General features: G+C 45.8%; 1 protein-coding gene across 8 annotated transcripts in view; it reads right to left on the bottom strand.

Annotated features, from left to right (window-relative positions):
* ST7 (suppression of tumorigenicity 7) overlaps positions 1-19,150 on the bottom strand; it is a 579,549-nt gene that overhangs the window by 207,551 nt on the left and 352,848 nt on the right. For all 8 annotated transcript variants that reach the window (XM_086919396.1, XM_086919395.1, XM_086919397.1 and 5 more), the window contains exon 3: positions 6,549-6,708. In XM_086919396.1, coding sequence (XP_086775522.1) covers positions 6,549-6,708 — 160 coding nt within the window. The remainder of the gene's footprint in view (positions 1-6,548; positions 6,709-19,150) is intronic.

The following is a 19,150-nucleotide window of genomic DNA, read 5'->3' as shown; positions in this document are numbered from 1 at the left end:
GGAGCTATTTAGCCCAGGGATGGCTCACTCAGCCTTTGGGAGCCACCCAGCCCCTGTCACTCACAAACCAGACAGTCATTTCACAAACGGCCAAGGCACACAGAAAGGTCAGACAAGAGAACAGCAACTTTCTAAAAGTGCTGTTCTCAAACACAGGATTTAAAAACAACCTTTCCTAAAAGATGTGTTATTAAATTCGGAGTTCAGGGATACCAGACTTTTATGTCCTATCTTGCTCCTATGGGAAGAAATGCTGGTAGCCACTGTAGCCAGCATTCCCCATGATAGCCTATGGGGCAAGATAGCCTTACAATAGTGAAAAACGAAAATGGCTTTAATTCAGTACCAGATCATGTCACCTGCACTAGTACATGCTCTACCTTCACATACACTGCACCCAAGGGGGTACCTCTGGCCTTCCATAGGGGTGACCACTGTGTACAGAAAGGAAAGGGTTAGGCCTGGCCAGTGGGGACACTGACCAGGAGGACATGGCAGTTCACAGACTGCACACAGGCACTGTGGTGGAAGGCCTGAGACACCATTTTAGGGCTACTCATGTGGGTGGCACAATCAGTGCTGCAGGCCTAGTAGCATTTGTTATCACCAGCCCTGGCACACTCAGTGCACATTACTAAGGACTTCTGGGTGACACAAATATGCCAATCATGGATAACCAATCATAATAACAATTTACACAGGGAGCACGTGCACTTTGACACTGAACAGCAGTGGCAAAGTGCCCAAAGCATCTAAACCGGTAAAAAACGAAATCCATCATCAAAAATACAGGAGGTAGAGGCAAAAAGATAGGGGGAAACCACACCAAAGATGCCAGGTCTAACAATGGCCAAACTTTGCTCCCGGAGGAAGTGTAAGCCTGAGGGTAGTACATCCTATAGCAGGGGTCTTCAAAGTGTGGGCGCGACCCCCAGGGGGGCCATGGAGTGATGGAAAGGGGTCGCACATTCCCAGTCACACTTCTGCCCAGACCTATAGGACTATAGGGAATTCAGTCCCCCTCCTCCCCTGTAGTGTGTCTCAGCTTGAGCTGCTGTGGGCTCCGCTGGGCTGTGTCTGCAGTCTCATCTCCAGCATAGCCCGGCACGCCTGAGTTTTTCACAGGTCGTTAAAAACCATTTGCATATTTACATACGTTTTGTAAACTGGTAACTGAGGCTTAGTTTTTTTTTCTAGTTCCAGTGCCCCCTGGGCCCCCACTCTGCGTATTCCTTACATTTGCATTTTATATTTACTGTAGTAGTGTGAGAATGCATTTTATGAAAATAAATATAAAGTAAGGTTGCCAGAAGAAAAATACCAGCCATTTGATGTTTAAAGAGCCTGCAAAGGCCTCCGCTTGACACTAAAAAGGATTTTCTAACTTTGTTCCCTTTAATTGTCAGTCATATATCATTGAGGCAGCCCTCGAACACTATTAAAATTGCGTTCTATTTATATTTGCTATTCCAAGTACACACAGATTAGTGCTGAAATATGCAGCTTTAGGTGACTGCTTATTTTTGATACCGTCTGGGACATTAAAATAATGAGCAGGCAACCCTAACCATAGGACTGGAAGTGTGTTGCAGGATCAACATATTATTTATTTCCTCCACCCTCGATCCCTGATTAATGCCATAATAGCAATAGTTTAACTTATATCTTTAACCCTACGCCGTCGTCAATAATATGCTGAGTTACTTCAAGTGTCTCACTTCTCATTCTCACACTTCACTTTCACGCTAACCCTACACTCACAGCTATCACAATGCACTCACACTGATCACCATCACTCACATTATTCACTATCTCACCCTGCACTCACAGTGATCACTCTGCACTCACAATGCACTTGAGTTGTTCACCCTGTACCTCACCCTGCAGTCACACTACTCATCTGCACTCATGTGACATCTCATTCACCTGCCCCCGCACTGCTCAATTTGCAACTCACTCAAACAAGGCCATCATTAACCATGCATTCATTCGTCCCACTCTGCGCTTACATCCACACCCAAATACCTATGGTCACCTCACTCACCCTGCAGTCACTCCTCTTTCGCTACTCTCACACTGTTGCATTGCACACCGTGCACTCACATGGGCACTCATGTCATTCCCAGAGTGCAGAGAGTTAATGTGCTTGCTACAAAGAACATGTACTATGCAGATCACAGGACTGAGTGTGAGTAAACTATGGGTAGCGCTCAAAAAAAAATTACATGTTTGTCAGAAAGTTGTTTCAGAAGGATGAGGTGCATTGTTGGTGAGTGGTAGTGAGGAAATTTATGGAGCAGGAGGAAACGGGGGACGGAGCACCAAAAAAGACTGTTGCGCCATGTGTGACCAGTGCTAGGGCCAGCCCTGCCTGGGAGTGTAGGCACCCCGCGAAATGTGGGTCTAGTGGCTCCCCTGCTTCTGCCTATTACTATTATTATTTACATTTGTAGTGTGCTACTGTTGCCAAAGGTGTCCTGTGGTTAATAGCCATCTGCTGCCTGAAGGCGATGGAGAAACACACAGAAGAGGAAAGAGAACCAGCTAAATGGGTTGACCTACAGAGGGAGACATAGTTTACCATGCATCCATTTCAACGTGGTAGTATTACATCATGGTTTTCACTACACAAGTTGTTACATCGATTTGCACTAGAGGGCGCTGTAGACTAAGGAATAGTGTAAATTACTGTTTCCAACACCTTCCCTACTGTATGTAGACTGGAGTTGGAATAGTAATTCACACTATTCCTAAGTCCAGTGCCCCTCCAGCGCAAGTTGATGTAACGACTTGCGTTGTGAAAACCGCAATCTAACAGACTGCATTGAAATGGCCCTCGTTGTATCGACATACATCCCCTACAGAGCATAGAGCCAGGTTTTATATCTTCCTAAAGGATAATAGATTCTTGGTGGAGCAAAGCAAAGAAGGGTGCATGTTCCATAACTGTGTGGCCTGCACCAAAACAGCAAGACAGGCAATTTGTGCCTTCCAGAATTAGGAAACAATAAGCAGAGTGGCACAGGCCAAGAGGAGCATTCGGGTCCAACCCGTGTGCTCGGTGATGAGAGAGTGAGAAAGGAAAGCAAGGGAGTGAGAGAAATGATTAAAGAGGTCAGGGATGAGGAGAAATGTGAAGTGCTGAAGGGAAGTGCGGACACGCAAGAAGTGAGTGTGAGGGAAAGTTGAGGGCACAGAAGAGGGCTACTGTCAAACTGTGAGAGAAGATTGCTGAGAGATGATCTGTGAACTAAAAAGTAATTTGATGTGTCATGGGTGAGGGACAGCAGCGATAGGGGAAGACAGGGAGTACTGGGATGGGTGCTGAGCAGTGATTAATTTGTAATAAAACACGTGCCAGGGACCTCACCAGTAGGCCACTGCAACTTTAACCACCCACCCATTGCCTAGCTTGTGTGGCCAATGACGATACCTATGGAACTACCAACCAAAGCACTTGTACAAGTGTGACTATTTCAAGCCCCCAAAGCTATAAGAATGGCATGGATGTCAAGAGTTTATCGTTTTTAATGTATATTGAAATAATAAACAGCTGTTCTGCTCATCTCTAAATTACACAGACAGAGCCACAATGTGGCAGACGGTCATAGTGCCAGTGTGCACAATTAGGTGCCAGTGCGGAGCACCGGAAAGCACCTACTCAAATTAAGCACTGATGCGGAGGTAACAAGGGAGAGGGACAATGATTCAAGAAGGTGTGGAATAACAAAGGAGAGATGTGAAAGATGAATGGGGGGACAGGAGAGGTGTAAGATACAAATAGACAACAATTTGAATGGAGAGACTTGAGGTGAATGAGAAGTGCAGATGGGCATGGAAGGTGATGGGGTAAATGCGAGAGACTATTAGAGATGAGGGCAGTGAAAAGACAGAATGGCAAGAGGTGATTGATAAGTTGAATGGGGAGAGTTCAGAAGTTGTAAAAAGGGGTGAAAAAAATGGCCTGCAAAGTGAGAGAGGGATCTGGGATTGGGAGAGGAGAGAGGGATGGAAGGGAGAGGTGAGAGGAAAGCGGCATGGGTAAACTGCTTCACTCGGCACAAGACCGCCAGGGTTTTAAGGGACCCTGCTGCTCCCGGCCAGGGCCAGGCGAGCTTCTAATGTGGCAGCACATATTCCTGCTGAGTGGAAGGCCCATCACAAAGGTTGACTAGACATCTTTCTGAATTTAATTGCTGTATTTTGGCTATAAACTGGTACTAATGGGGTGAAATCTTACTGTTACTGTGTGCAAAAATGTCAAAATAATGAAGCAATTTTATCCCAAAATAACGCGGCATCACATAACATTATTAAAATTTTCTTCCTACACAATTTAGTCAAGCCTGTCGTGTAATTTGGTCCTCACCTGCCTCATAATTCCAGTAGCCCTGCCTACAAATTTAGAAATGTTTGTCAGGAGGGGGTCCTTACGACTGAAAATGTTGACGGGGTCTTCTCGGCACCGAAAAGTTTGAAGACCTCTGTCCTATAGCTAGAGGGTAGAAGAGGCGATTCACATGGCAACCTAAGAAGAGGCAGACTACAGACCTGAAGACTAGAGGTGTACCAATAACCAGCTACAGGACTCTAAGCTGGACCATCGAGCTGACTGGGAGACAATACTGTTACTAGCAAATACAGCTGTACCGGGGCTCTGAAGGCTGCCTCCTAATCAGTGAAGACTACCATAAGAATGTGACCCCACCGAGGCTGCATTGCTGCCCTCAGGCCTGCTCAAGAGCCAGCTTTTCCATCTTTGCTTCCTGCTGTTCTTAACTGTGCTTGTTTTGTGTTGACAGTTGTGCCACTGCATACATTTTGTTAGCAGAAGAAGAAGCGACAACTATCATTGAAGCAGAAAAGCTGTTTAAGCAGGCACTGAAGGCAGGCGAGGGATGCTACAGGCGAAGCCAGCAGCTGCAGCATCACGGAGCTCAGTATGAAGCCCAGCACAGTAAGACTCCAACCACATTCATTCATCTTTCCTCTAACCTGTAGAATGAAGCCCCTATTCATTATTTCACTTTATTCTTAGAGAAACGTCCCTCTAAATGTGTTTCTGCTCAGATAGGAACACAGGGTTTCTTAAATTGTTTGTTGGGCTAGTAACATGAGCACAGCCGTGGTGATGAAGGGTGGGAGTTATCATGGGTAACGAGATAACCCACACTGCCAATGTTTGAACAATTATCAAGTTTTTGCTTTTTTTCTTTATAAAGAGAAAAATATTCTCTTCTCTACAATTAGCTTAGAAAATATTGTGTCCTTGTGTAATGCAACTGGCGCTATGTAAAGCCATCTGATGCCCGATTCAAGGCAAGTTCCAGCTACATAATACTCTGTAAAAAAAAAGGCACCACACCTATGTATGTACTCGTAAAAAAACATAACCCACTGAACTGAATACTGCATCCGGATATCCAATTCATTTGGTTGGGGCACTTGACATGATGGATTCCCAAAGCACTGGAGTCACCTTGTGCAACCCACCGATCAGAGATGAACATCATCAGACACCAACCAGAGCTGGGGTAAAGCCACAGAAGCAAATCCTTTATCACGTGATTCATAAACTCAAGGAACATAAGTGGCCAGTCACAGCTCTCCCGTGGATCAAGTTCACTCTGATGGTGCAGGATCCGGTGCTACACATTCCAGAAGAACAGATCATTAGCACTAAAAGGAGAGGACGCCTTCCATCGACCCACCCTGCATCGACATAATTACCCTGAAGTGAATTTAAACTGGTGAGAACAAAGAGCGCTCAAAAGAATGAAGAGATGAACCAAAGTCGCTAAGTTAGAACTCACAAGAATTCACATGGGTCTGAAACTGACGGTAATTTTCACTTTAATTTATTTTTTCTTGTTTAGTTGGTACAGTAACGAGCGTATCCTATGAAACAGGTAAACGGCGATATAAAGGGATAAGTTATACAAAAACGTGCACAAACCTTCATTCCATAACACAGAAAGTTCGTTCACACACAGGGACACTTTTCAGATTTCAATATTGTGCAGCAAAAGCAGCAATTCCAAGTTTTCTGAAGTTATATCAACTAAGCCACTCAAACTGCTATATATTAAAGTGCAGTACAGCACCGGTGAAGAAACTCTCAATAAAACATTAATGTGGAAACGCATCCAATCAATCAAAGACACACCAAGGAGAATGACCTCGACTTAGCATAGACCGATACAAGGGGAAGTAGTTACGCCAAACAAGCTAAAGCTTTATCAAACAAATTCAAACAAAACAAAGGCAATGGTATATCCGTGATGCACAAACTAAAACAAAAAACACTACTCCCATTATAGAAAGAATTTCAAGTGAAGCGTGTGAATGCGCCAAAGCAGTGTTATTTACCACTCTGAAATGTGTAGTAAAGGTAAGAAAAGGAGGAAAAGTAAGCGTGTTTCGCTAGGTTTATTGTTTAATGGTTTAATGTTGAGAAAATTGCAGCTTTTTAAATTGATTTAATGTAGAGAAAATGGCAGTTTTGCAAGAACAGGTGTCTATTTTATTTCTTTCAAGCTTCTCCTTACCTGAGACACTTTGCCTGTTTGAATCGGATTCCCCGTTGCTGGTGTTTGTGCTGGTTGAAGTGCTGTTATCAACTCCACCCAGGAGGGGGCGCAAATGACTCACCGAGACTTGCTCAATAAACGATGTTCCATACTTTCGAAAATACCACCATTCAAATATCTAAAATTGAAAAAAGAGAGGTTACAATACGCATATATTGCCCCATGAATATGAGCGTGCCCACTTTAAAGATATGTACGGTACATACAATATGGTGTAGTGCGGCTAACACAAACAAAGGCATCTTATTCCTGGTATTCTCAGGACGAAGTCACCCAGATCAGCATTCATCCCCTAACCCCTGCACCCCATGTCTGCACCTGTAAGAGACACGTCCTGGCCGATGTGGGAACTGTATACCCGATTCATTTAGGAATAGAAGGGCACTTTCTTTTCTTATGACAATCCACCCGAGATGTTATGGGCACCACAGACTCTGAACCCCATTACCGTCGACAACTATGCACTTCTTTTATTAAAAGCGCATTCCTGGTCACAGGGCTTAAGTGCCAATCCTGTACTCCGCCCTTTATGCCCTTTATGCATAATAAGCGACGTGGCACCCGTCTCCCACACAACTGCTTGCAGCAATAACACCAGTGCATAAGACCTAAAAATAATACGTGGGGGGGACTAACCAAGTTAGGCAGTATGCAAGTGACATCCTGGCGGCTAACATCAGGGTGCGTAACCTCACGGTGAGTAACATCACCACTAGGGTGACCAACTGGCATTGGTGCAAATTCAGGACGGTGAGTGTAAAAATTCAGGACAAAGGGTCAAAATTCAGGACACAAATTCAGGACAGGAGGTCAAAATTCAGGACAAAACTTCAGGACAATAGGTACGTTTTACAGGCACATCAGAGGTCACGCAATAGTATATAAGTAAGCCCAGCCATTTCCAAACATATTCAACCGTTTGCAAACCTATCCATCATATATCCTTCCATCTATCATTTCACTCATCCATCCTTTCACTCATCTCCATTATCCATCCATCCATCCATCCACCATTTCACCCTATCCATCTGTACACTTATCCATCCACTCTTTATCCCATCCATCCATTCACTCATCCATTCAGCCATTTACCCTTTCACCAATCCAGCCATCCTTTCACTTACTAATCCTTCCACCCATCCACTATTTTAGTCATCCATCCATCCTCCCTTTCTCTCTCCATCGACCCTTTCACTTAGCCATCCTTCCTTCCATCCATCCATCCATCCACCCACCCGTACATCCATCCATCCATCTACTCATCCACTCATGAATCCATCCATTGATCCTATCACTCATCCATCTATCATTTCACTCCTTCACACATCTATTCATTCTTTTGTCCATCTACCCTCCCTTTCACTCACTCACCCATCCTTACATCCACCCTTTCACTCATACGTCCATTCATTCACCCTTGCACTTATCAATCCATCCATCATTTCACTCATCCACCTACCCACCCATCATCCACCCACCCAACCATCCACCCACCCACCATCCACCCACCCACTGATCCATCCTTTCACCCACCCACCATCCAATCCACTGATCCATCCTTTCACCCACCCACTATCCACCCACCCACTCATCCATCCTTTCACCCACCCACTCATCCATCCAACCTTTCACTCACCCACTCATCATCCATCCATCTATTCACCCACCCACTCATCATCCATCCATCCTTTCACCCACCCATCATCCATCCATCCGTCCGTCCTTCCCCTCATCATCCATCCTTCCCCTTATCATCCATCCATCCTTTTCCCTCATCATCCATCCATCCATCCTTCTACCCACCCACTCATCATCCATCCATCCTTCCCCTCATCATCCATCCACCCTTCCCCTCATCATCCATCCATCCTTTTACCCACCCCCTCATCATCCATCCATTCCCTAATCATCCATCCATCCATCCTTTCACGCACCCCCTCATCATCCATCCATCCACCCTTCCCCTCATCATCCATCCATCCACCCTTCCCCTCATCATCCATCCTTTCACCCACCCCCTCATCATCCATCCATCCCCTCATCATCCATCCTTCCCCTCATCATCCATCCTTCCCCTCATCCATCCATCCATCCATCCATCCATCCTTTCACCCACCCATCCATCCATCCTTCCCCTCTATCCATCCCCTCATCCATCCATCCATCCCCTCACCCATCCCCTCATCCATCCATCCATCCCCTCACCCATCCATCCATCCCCTCACCCATCCATCCTTCCCCTCATCCATCCATCCATCCCCTCATCCATCCATCCTTCCCCTCATCCATCCATCCTTCCCCTCATCCATCCTTCCTTTCATCCATCATTCCCCTCAGCCATCCATCCATCCCATCCATCCATCCATCCTTCCCCTCCATCCATCCATCCTTCTCCTCATCCATCATCCTTCCCCTCCATCCATCCATCCTTCCCCTCCATCCATCCATCCTTCCCCTCCATCCATCCATCCATCCTTCTCCTCATCCATCATCCTTCCCCTCATCCATCCATCCTTCCCCTCCATCCATCCATCCTTCTCCTCATCCATCATCCTTCCCCTCCATCCATCCATCCATCCATCCTTCTCCTCATCCATCATCCTTCCCCTCCATCCATCCATCCTTCCCCTCCATCCATCCATCCTTCCCCTCCATCCATCCATCCATCCTTCTCCTCATCCATCATCCTTCCCCTCATCCATCCATCCTTCCCCTCCATCCATCCATCCTTCTCCTCATCCATCATCCTTCCCCTCCATCCATCCATCCTTCCCCTCCATCCATCCATCCATCCTTCCCCTCCATCCATCCATCCATCCTTCTCCTCATCCATCATCCTTCCCCTCATCCATCCTTCTCCTCATCCATCCTTCCTTTCATCCATCATCCATCCTTCCCCTCACCCATCCATCCATCCATCCATACATCCTTCTCATCCATCCATCCTTCCCCTCTATCCATCCCCTCATCCATCCATCCTTCCTCTCATCCATCTTTCCCCTCATCCATCCATCCTTCCCCTCATCCATCCTTCCTTTCATCCATCATCCATCCTTCCCCTCACCCATCCATCCTTCTCCTCATCCATCCATCCTTCCCCTCCATCCATCCATCCATCCCCTCATCCATCCATCCTTCCCCTCCATCCATCCATCCATCTCCTCATCCATCATCCTTCCCCTCATCCATCCTTCCCCTCACCCATCCATCCATCCATCCTTCCCCTCTATACATCCCCTCACCCATCCATCCTTCCTCTCATCCATCTTTCCCCTCATCCATCCATCCTTCCCCTCATCCATCCTTCCTTTCATCCATCATCCATCCTTCCCCTCACCCATCCATCCATCCACCCTTCTCCTCATCCATCCATCCTTCCCCTCCATCCATCCCCTCATCCATCCATCCTTCCCCTCCATCCATCCATCCATCTCCTCATCCATCATCTTTCCCCTCATCCATTTTTCCCCTCATCCATCATCCAGCTACCCATCCACCCATACATCCAACTATTTACATGTTCTCTCCATCCTTCCCCTCGCTCATCAATCCATCCATCCTCTCTCATTAGCCAATTATTCAATATTTCATTCATCCATTCACCCTTTCACTAATTCATCCAGCCATTCACCCATCCCTTCACTTACTTACTTGCCAACCTTTCCATATTAATTTTGAGCTGAGCCCTTTTGAGAAGAGGCCCATCAAGAACTTCACCCTCGCTGCAGGGGCCGTTCCAGGACTGGGACGGAAGCCACCCAGGGAGGAGACAGGATCCACCACAGGGGGGGACAAGAGCCACCACAGGTGGGGGTGGGGAGGGGAGCCACCACATGGGGGGACAGGAGCCATCACAGGCGGGGTGGACTGGAGCCACCACATGGGGGGACATGTGCCATCACTCTGGGGAGGGCAGGAGCCATCACAGGAGAGGGAACACAGGGGTGGGCATGCAGTATTCTAGTATCATCTTGGGCTCCTCTCCTGCACAAGACAACGAGAAGACAGGCTCTCTGTCCAAAATGCCATCCCCCACTGTGATGTACAGTACTTACAGGAGATACTCTAAGAGAACTGATTGAACTGATTGTCCTCCATACTTTGTTAATCAGTGTGGGTGCGATTGTGCCATTTCTTTATTGTATTACATTATGCATGTTTGAAGAACCGAGGTTTGCTTACAATTTAGTGACAGTAATTAAGCTCTGTGAAGAGAAGCAGGTGCTGCCTCGGTGTAATCAGGGGTGTAATCTGGCCGAGTCTCGGATGTTTGGGGCCCTGGGTAGAAATGGAATGTGTGAGCCCCCCCTCTAAATAGCAGAGACATGACACATTCAGGGCTGTTTGCATGTGAATAGATGTCGCTGCTCCTGACCCGGCAGCCCCTCCCTCTCAGTCACCTTCGAAGCACCTCTTAATAGGTCATCAAGGGCTGGAGGTGTGAGGGTAGCCATCCCGCTGTGCCTCTCCAATGCTGCGGGGCATCTGAGGAGCTTTGGTGCAGCATCGAAGTGAAGAAAAGAGGTGGGTGCAAGCTGTGCCGGCTTTAGGGTGGAGCAACCGGTGCCCTGTTAAAATGAGGGACAAATGGCGTCCGTTAAAGATTCCTTCACGGACAACGGACAGACGGCCGAAATTACGGACTGTCCGTGAAATTTACGGACGGTTGGTCACCCTAATCACCACGCGAAGACATCGCATGGCACATGGCATCACAGCCCATGGCATCACAGCCCATGACCTCACAGGGTGTGACATCACAAGAAGTAACATCGGTTCTTAAGACCTCACACACGTTTAGCAGGTCTATCATTAATACATTTGTGCGCATTACAACATTGAACAAATACGATTTTGCTTCAGGGATGTACCAAAAGGGTGCCTCAACCCCATTCAAAATCTGGGCCTCTATTTATACATTTATTTTTTTAAACCCAGCCACAAAGAAATTGGGAACAAGGAGACACGTGGCAGTAAATCTATCCTGCTTAATTGATTGCAAAGTCTGCATTTTAAAATATCTTATGGGGTCAAGACATCTGCTGTAGCTTAGGGGGTCAATGTACCTCTTGCAAACCACATCAAGTAACATGCAGATTACAGATTTTTCTTTCATGTAGATAGGTATGTGGATTACTGATTTGAAAACAGAGAATAAATTGTAATCCTAATATAGCATGGCTATATAGGAAAGACGTGTAGCTATAACACCTTGTACCCTGCCTGTTTTATATAACACATCCTGTACATTAACTTACACACATGATTTCTTGTCACTGTATATGTGTAAGTGAGCTGTAAAGTGGTCTAACTCCCTGCATTATGATGAGTAGCACTATAAAGGAAATGAAACAAAATAGTGGTATTTAAATTGTTATTTGTGTAAATACTGGGACAGACCAACAACATCTGACATTCTTAGAGTGCATGCAGGGACTGAACAAAGTCAAAAGCATGCCTCTCTTAACTACCTGTGAAGTGATAAGCTGAGTGCCTTTGTGCCCCCTACAATGCATTTAGGTGTGAAGCTCTTGATAGGCCCCAGCCAAGATACTCCAACAGAAAGAGGCCTAATGGCCTCTTAACTTTGGCCTTTGTTATGGGCCCAGTGGGAATATACTAAGCTCCTCTCCACATGAATGTTGTTACTCATAACGAAAGCAGACAGCGTGCAGGCGCTGTTGAATATGTCCCGGTGTCTAACAAAGGGACAAGTTTAGCATATTTCTGTGGGGCCCAGTGCTTAATTTGAGTCGGTGGTTTCCAGTGCTGGGCAATCAATCAATCAATCAAAGACATTTATAGAGCGCACTACTTACCCGTAGGGTCTCAAGGCGCTTGGGGGGGGGGGGGGGGGTGCCGTTACTGCTCGAACAGCCAGGTCTTCAGCTTCTTCCTGAAGGAGAGGTGGTCTTGGGTCAGGCGCAGGTTGGGAGGGAGGGAGTTCCAGGTCTTGGCGGCCAGGTAGGAGAAGGACCTTCCTCCTGTTGTCGCTCTTCGGATGCGGGGGACGGCGGCGAGGGCGTGGCTGGCTGATCGGAGGTGGCGTTTTGGAGCGTAGAAGTTGATTCGGTTGTTGAGGTAGCTCGGGCCTTGATCGTGTAGGGCTTTGTGTGCGCGGGTGATTCTTTTGTTGCCGGGGAGCCAGTGCAGGTCTCTCAGATGTCCGGAGATGTGGCTGTTGCGTGGGATGTCGAGGATGAGTCTGGATGAGGCGTTCTGGATCCGCTGGAGTCTCTTCTGGAGCTTGGCGGTGGTACCGGCGTAGAGGGCGTTGCCGTAGTCCAGTCGGCTGGTGACAGGGCACAGCACTTAACTGTCAACACTGGTGCTTGTGACAGTCTGTCACAAGGTGGCAGTGTCTGGCTAATTTCAAGACGACCACAACAACAGGAAACTATTAATTCAATATACATAAACAATTACTATTACATGCCATCCAAACCATTCTCAGAGCTTTGGGGGCCTAGAATTGCACGTACTGTCACACTTGTAAGAGTGGGATGGTTAGTAGTGGTGCTGTTATCATCATTGGCAGCATGGCAGGGGCAATGTGTTGTGCAAGCTTCAGTGGCCTCCTGGCAGGAGCCCTGGCACTTGTTATTATTTTTTTTACTTACAAATTAAGCACTGGTGGGGCGCCAACTCTTGGAAGGGTAGACGGGCGTCCACTCTGTGAAAAAATTAGGTAGACTATGTCTACCCACGTCTACCCTTGACATCTGCCATGAATAATACGCCATCTTGTTGCATTCTGCTAAAACACACACACCCACCCTACCTCTTTTTGGACAGAAGATCATAATACCCCTTTCCAAAGTTAACTCCCTGTAAGGACCAACCTGAAGCTTGCTGATCCCCTGGGAATATTACTGAACCGACAACAGTACAAGTGGTACCTCCTTTCACAAGTTAAAGCAGAACAAGACAGAGGGGGTGTGGCCAAGGCCTTCTGGCAGGGTGAAGCTGGGCTTTGAGATGTCACCATTAATTTGGCAGTCCCCGTGCTCTGCCCACCACTGAGCAGGGTACAGGGGTCTGTAGAAATGAAATGAAAATGGAATGGGAGTTCTGAATGGAGGGACCAACACCACCACCACGGTGGTGGGCATTAGATTGAGGCATTAGAAGGAAGAGCAATAAATAAGGACGATTAAGCAATGTGATGTAGGATAGGGGATCTGATAGCACACAGAGGCTGGAGTTTGAATAGGACATATGCAGGGAGGCTGGAGACTTCCCCTCACTGGACGAAGTAGACAGAAGTAGGGAGATATGTCTTAAAATGGAGTAATGTCTCTCTGTATGTAGGTCTATGGTATTTCTATAGTGCAAACCTAGCCACAAGGAGGCAGAGCACTGTGCATGTTCAAACACAAGCATAAAGTCTATGAGAAAAAGGAGAGAAAGTAGGGTTGTGGATGGTTAAGAGGCAAGTATCCAACTTTTTACTCAGTAGGAGCAGCATGGAGGTGGTCCTGGTGGATATGGGGGTATTGTTCCAGATCCCTGCTGCATAGATGGAAAAGGCCTGCTTCTTATTTATTGATTTTTTTACACTTAGTCCGCCTTTTATGGTGTCCTGGCTGCAGGTGTGCCAAGTACAACCAGAGATGATGGGCTTGTGTGCAAGATAAGCAGGGGGCCAGTTGTGATGGCTTTGGAAATGATGCAGGTGGTTTATAAGATGGTGCGGGCCAGCAAGGGCAGCCAATGTAGTTCCATAGAGATGGGGGTGATGTGTTCATATTTGTTCAGGCTCTTAATGAGGCATGCTGCGGCATGTTGGATGCCCTTAACGGGTGCTAGTGTGAACCTTGGGAGGCCAAGGAGTAGGGCATGACTGCCAGCCAGATACCAGAGCATGAGGCCATGAACAGCTGTTCCGAAATCGCTTTGTGGAAGAACACATGTGACTTTCATTAGAAACAAGCCTTTGCAATGCAATAGGTCTCACATTTATGAGAGAGTTTAAGCTATTGGCATTGTAAATTACAATGCCTTTTACTTATCTGTTTTGATAATTAACACATAAATAAAAGGCATTTCGGGGGGGAGGGAGGGGAACACAACTGTTGGGGTCTGTTGGGATACTGTTGAATGGGCGTGAATTGATCGAGTGTATAGAATACTGCAGTTCTGCTGTATGATGATTATAACTTTCATCGCTGTGGGATTGCAGGGCAATTGGGGAGAAAACAGAAATGACTGTAAACTTTTGATATTGCATACCACTGTAATGTGATACTACACTTTCTCCGCAGTTGCTAATAAACAGTTAAAAAAAATGCATTGCACTTTACAATGCCAATAGCTCAAACTCTGCAAGACCTATTTCATTTCTAATAACCAGCCTCCATTGTCCCGGGCTGCTTGGAAAGTGAAAGCATACATGGTGTGCTGAATGTTGCAGAAAATCAGGTCATGCCTGGAATAGGAGAAACTCAAAGAAAATAGTGCTTACAGACTAAATAAGACATAGCGTGTATCAACAGAAGTAAAAGGGCCAGTCCTCAATAGTGGTTACAAATGAAGACAAGGCAGTAGTAAGAAGGGACTAACAAGCCTATTAATGAATCAGAAGCCAGCATTTACGAAGGACAATGACAAGTCAATTACAAATATGAGCAGAGAGTGGGAGGGGCGGCTTCAAGTCCATATTCAATACAGCATGCCTCGCAGAGCAGCACATGCACTGCCCAGTCTCGACCTAAAGAGCCTGGAGCGGAGGCCCAATTAATGGGTTGAGGGGTAGGATTTCTAGACTGGAGGCAAATCAATTGTTAAAGAACCGGAAGGCTCCCTGGGAAAATTCGAATCTTCTCTAGAGAAAGCCTGAAATACTTCTAGAAGTGTACTACAGAAAAGGCTCCATGTAGAGAATAAAGTGGAACGTTTTGAGAAAATGTCTAGAGAGTTTCCATGTGCTGTAAACAGAGTGCAAGCTGAACTTCTCTTGATTAAATTGTGAGATTGGAGGGGGAAAGTGGCTGTAGAGTCCGAGTTTCCAGCCTCACTGAAATGAAAACAGCAGAATACAGCACTAGTTGGATCTTCTGGCAGGAAACTAGTTGTACACAAAACAAACTGAAACAGTCACTGTGAAGACATCAGGCGTCAGAAGGTTCGTTTGTTCTCAAACCTGAATCCAGAAACCACATAGACCAAGATGAGTCCAATCTCAATTAACTGCTCAAACTTGGAGGCCCAACAAGAAGTGTTGCTGGCTGTTACATTCACAGACCCAGGGAAAGGTCCCTATCCTGTTACTATAGAAACTGCCACAGAATGTCTGGAAAAACATGGAAGGAAAAATCCCTGAAGTGACTGACATTGGCACCAGAGTCGCGCGACTTACCTTGTACAGAAAGCTATAGAAACAATTGCCTTGATGACCTATTGGCTTTGCCAGTAGTTTTTATTGATGCTGTAAAGCATTGCCAAGTAGAGGGTAAAAAATGCCTATGACGTGACAGGGATGCAGCCCAAGTAATTACCAGTGGCTGAGAACAGTTTAACAATTCCCTCCAACACCTTTTCGTATACTTCAGTGTGTAGCCATATGTGGGATGGGCAAGCCCAGACGAGGGTCCTGTGCACACTGTCCCACTGAAATCAAGCTAGCCTAACTGATGCTCCCTAATAAGGGTGAAACTAGTCCTGGCTTGCGTGTATTATGATCAATTAACAATATGGCAAACAGACACTCTCTGCCCAAAACGTATTTAAATTGGTGCTAACAAGTCACCATAGTACAAAACATGGTCCCAACAGCCAGAAGACCCTCCATATCATGATATATGCAGTTTGGTAGAAAAATATTATATTTTTTTTTCATTTTTCAATTGACAGGATACAACAAGGTAAAAAGGGGAACATCACAATAGTCCGTAAACAACACGAGTCTCACACACACACGCATTCTATCAAACAACCACACAACCACATACTCAGGCAAACTCAGAAAGACCATTAAATCATAGTTCATTAGATCGCAATTAGGGTATACAAATATGAACAGGGTTCTTACCCCAATACATAGGCAAATATAGATTTCAACATATCAAAAATAATAACTATTACGACTCCTAAGATGATCATATAATACAAGGTGCAAGTTCTTCTCAAGGGGGGGATAGAAGCAGGGGAGACACTGGGGTTCCTGCTCCCTCTGCCAGCTATGAGATTCAGGGGTCCCCTTCTGTGAGAGTGCTTGCTTCTATCTTGAGTCAAAGAGGATCTGGCCTAGAAGTTCAGGCTGGACTGTTCCCATCGGAGCAGGGTGTGCAAAATAACAATGGACTGGATGCTGCCTGAATAATTACCAGTGGTTTGCATTTATTCAAGCATTCCATCCATCAGCTTTTTGTATACTTCGGTAAGTCACTTTGTAGGCACGAGCATCATGTATTCACGCCTACAAAATTATGTGAACTCTTTCTCCTTTTTATTTATTAATTTGAGTTGGTTCAGTAAATAAAAAGAGTATAGCAAAAAAAAAAAAAAAAATGTGGGCATGAGGGGGAAGCGACAAAGAGGAAGGATGGCATAAGCAACATGTGGAATCGGGGTGTGGGACAGTGTCGGGAGGCAGAAGAAACAGGGTGGACATGGCGGGTTGGAGGCAACAGGAAGGGCGCACTTTAGGGCTGGAAACAATGGAGTATGTGGGTGGGGGAACTAACAAACAGTGATGGTAGAAGTACACGACACAGAGAGACAAGCCCAGAGCACGCATGGACAGGGCAATCAGGAGCAGGGGCAGGCGATAGAGAGCAACATGGAGAGAAGCAGGAGGGAGAAAAGAAGTTCACAAGGGAGACAGCTGCAAAATATATGCACTCTCAAAGAGTTAAACCAAAAACAAAAATGTAGTGCTTGAAGAGTAAGCAGCGGAAGGAAACAAGTAATGAGACCGTGCTACAGGGGAGGGTCAAACAGAAGAGGAAGGAAAGCCCAAACAAGCTAACAAATACAAAGTAACAGTGACAATAATACTAACCAATGGTAAGAAGCCCACCCTCAGCTGGCAATTGCTAATTTTGCAAAGAGATGGCTTGGGCTGTCTGGTAGGCGAAACCTAACTATGGACTGATTGAGATCGCCTCACAATTCCTCTCCGTTGGAGTACATGGATATCCGTCATGCTCATTTACCTCACGAAGATATTCACTTGTCCCTACAGCAATCCTTTCAAGAGTTTGCTTCAGACTTGTTCTAGATTACGTGAGCAAAGAGATCACAAATAAAGTAACTTATTTTTATTAAAAACTCAGGGTTATTCTCCATTTTATTAGCAGGTATTCCAACCAACGCAATGTGTACATACGAGGCAGAAAACCAGAGGGCGTCAGCAGTACAATGAAAGGTTGAAAGCACATTGACGCACACATATCGAGTCACGGAGGAATTTTTTATTTAATTTAAGGTACTATAGGGACACAATTGGTCTGTATGAAGTAAACATAACCAACTGTCTGAAACTGGTTATCATTTACCAATAATGTTTAGTGACAGTAACGACGCATGGGAGCAGTTTTTAAGGGGAGAGCGACAATATTGTCCACATAACTCAATGAAGCCATCTTTACCGAAAGCTTAACATAAACAAAAATATAAGTCCGATGGAAAGTTATTATTTCATGATTGATGATGAGCTCAGTAACTTCAAATTAACTCCTCCGCATAATTTCCCCAGGGCATCATCCTCAGGGTTAAAATAGCCATTCCGCTTGACGCTGATGTCATAGAGCAATACTCATTCTATACACTGGATAATGCACAGCAAAGTAGCATCCGGATGGACAAAGAGCGATAAAATATAGGTCAAATGAAACTTTCAACTTGCAGTGAGCAGCACGCACTTCCAAAAACAAGCATTGGCATAGCCAATAGGTCTCGCCTTTGAGACCTTATAAGTATTTAGTTCTGCAGCACAATATCCTTGGTGCAACAACATCAACTGTTGCATGGCTAAACACTTATAAGGTCCCAAAAGCGAGACCTATTGGCTATGCCAATGCTTGTTCTTTGTAGTATTATGTTAAGTGTGAATTAAATAAAGTACATTTTATTTTTTCAAAATAAAAGCATTGCTGGACATCAATGTATTGCATTACTCTGTGTCTTGTGGAGTTCTAAGTATCTATCTCATAACACCTCCTTGAGTAAGCCGAGGTTTGCTCGTCTTGGTTTCCTGAGGGTAAATTACTAAATATGTGTACTTGGTACACACTTTGCTTCCAGTAGTTGCCGCCATAACAAAAGTACTAAAAGATGCTAAGTGTCCCAAGTGAAACCCAGTAACTACTGATTACCCTGGTTACTCTCACACTGGTAAACCAATTCCCACACGAACTGCAATGGGGTTCATTGTTACTGCCTCAGAAGAAACCAGTCCTGCTACTGCCAATCTCCCAGAGTGCCACCTGCTCTGAGACCACAAATTTTAACAGCTGCAGTGGCAGTATTCGGTGGATAAATAGCCATGAAATGTCGGGTCGTTTCTGCCAACAGCAGCAAGGCCTGTGTGGCATGACACACTGGAGTCCCCACCTATG

Source organism: Lissotriton vulgaris, chromosome 1_1 (genome assembly GCF_964263255.1).
Source record: "Lissotriton vulgaris chromosome 1_1, aLisVul1.2, whole genome shotgun sequence".
NCBI classification, from domain to species: Eukaryota; Metazoa; Chordata; class Amphibia; order Caudata; family Salamandridae; genus Lissotriton; species Lissotriton vulgaris.
This window is presented reverse-complemented; position numbering and strand designations above follow the sequence as displayed.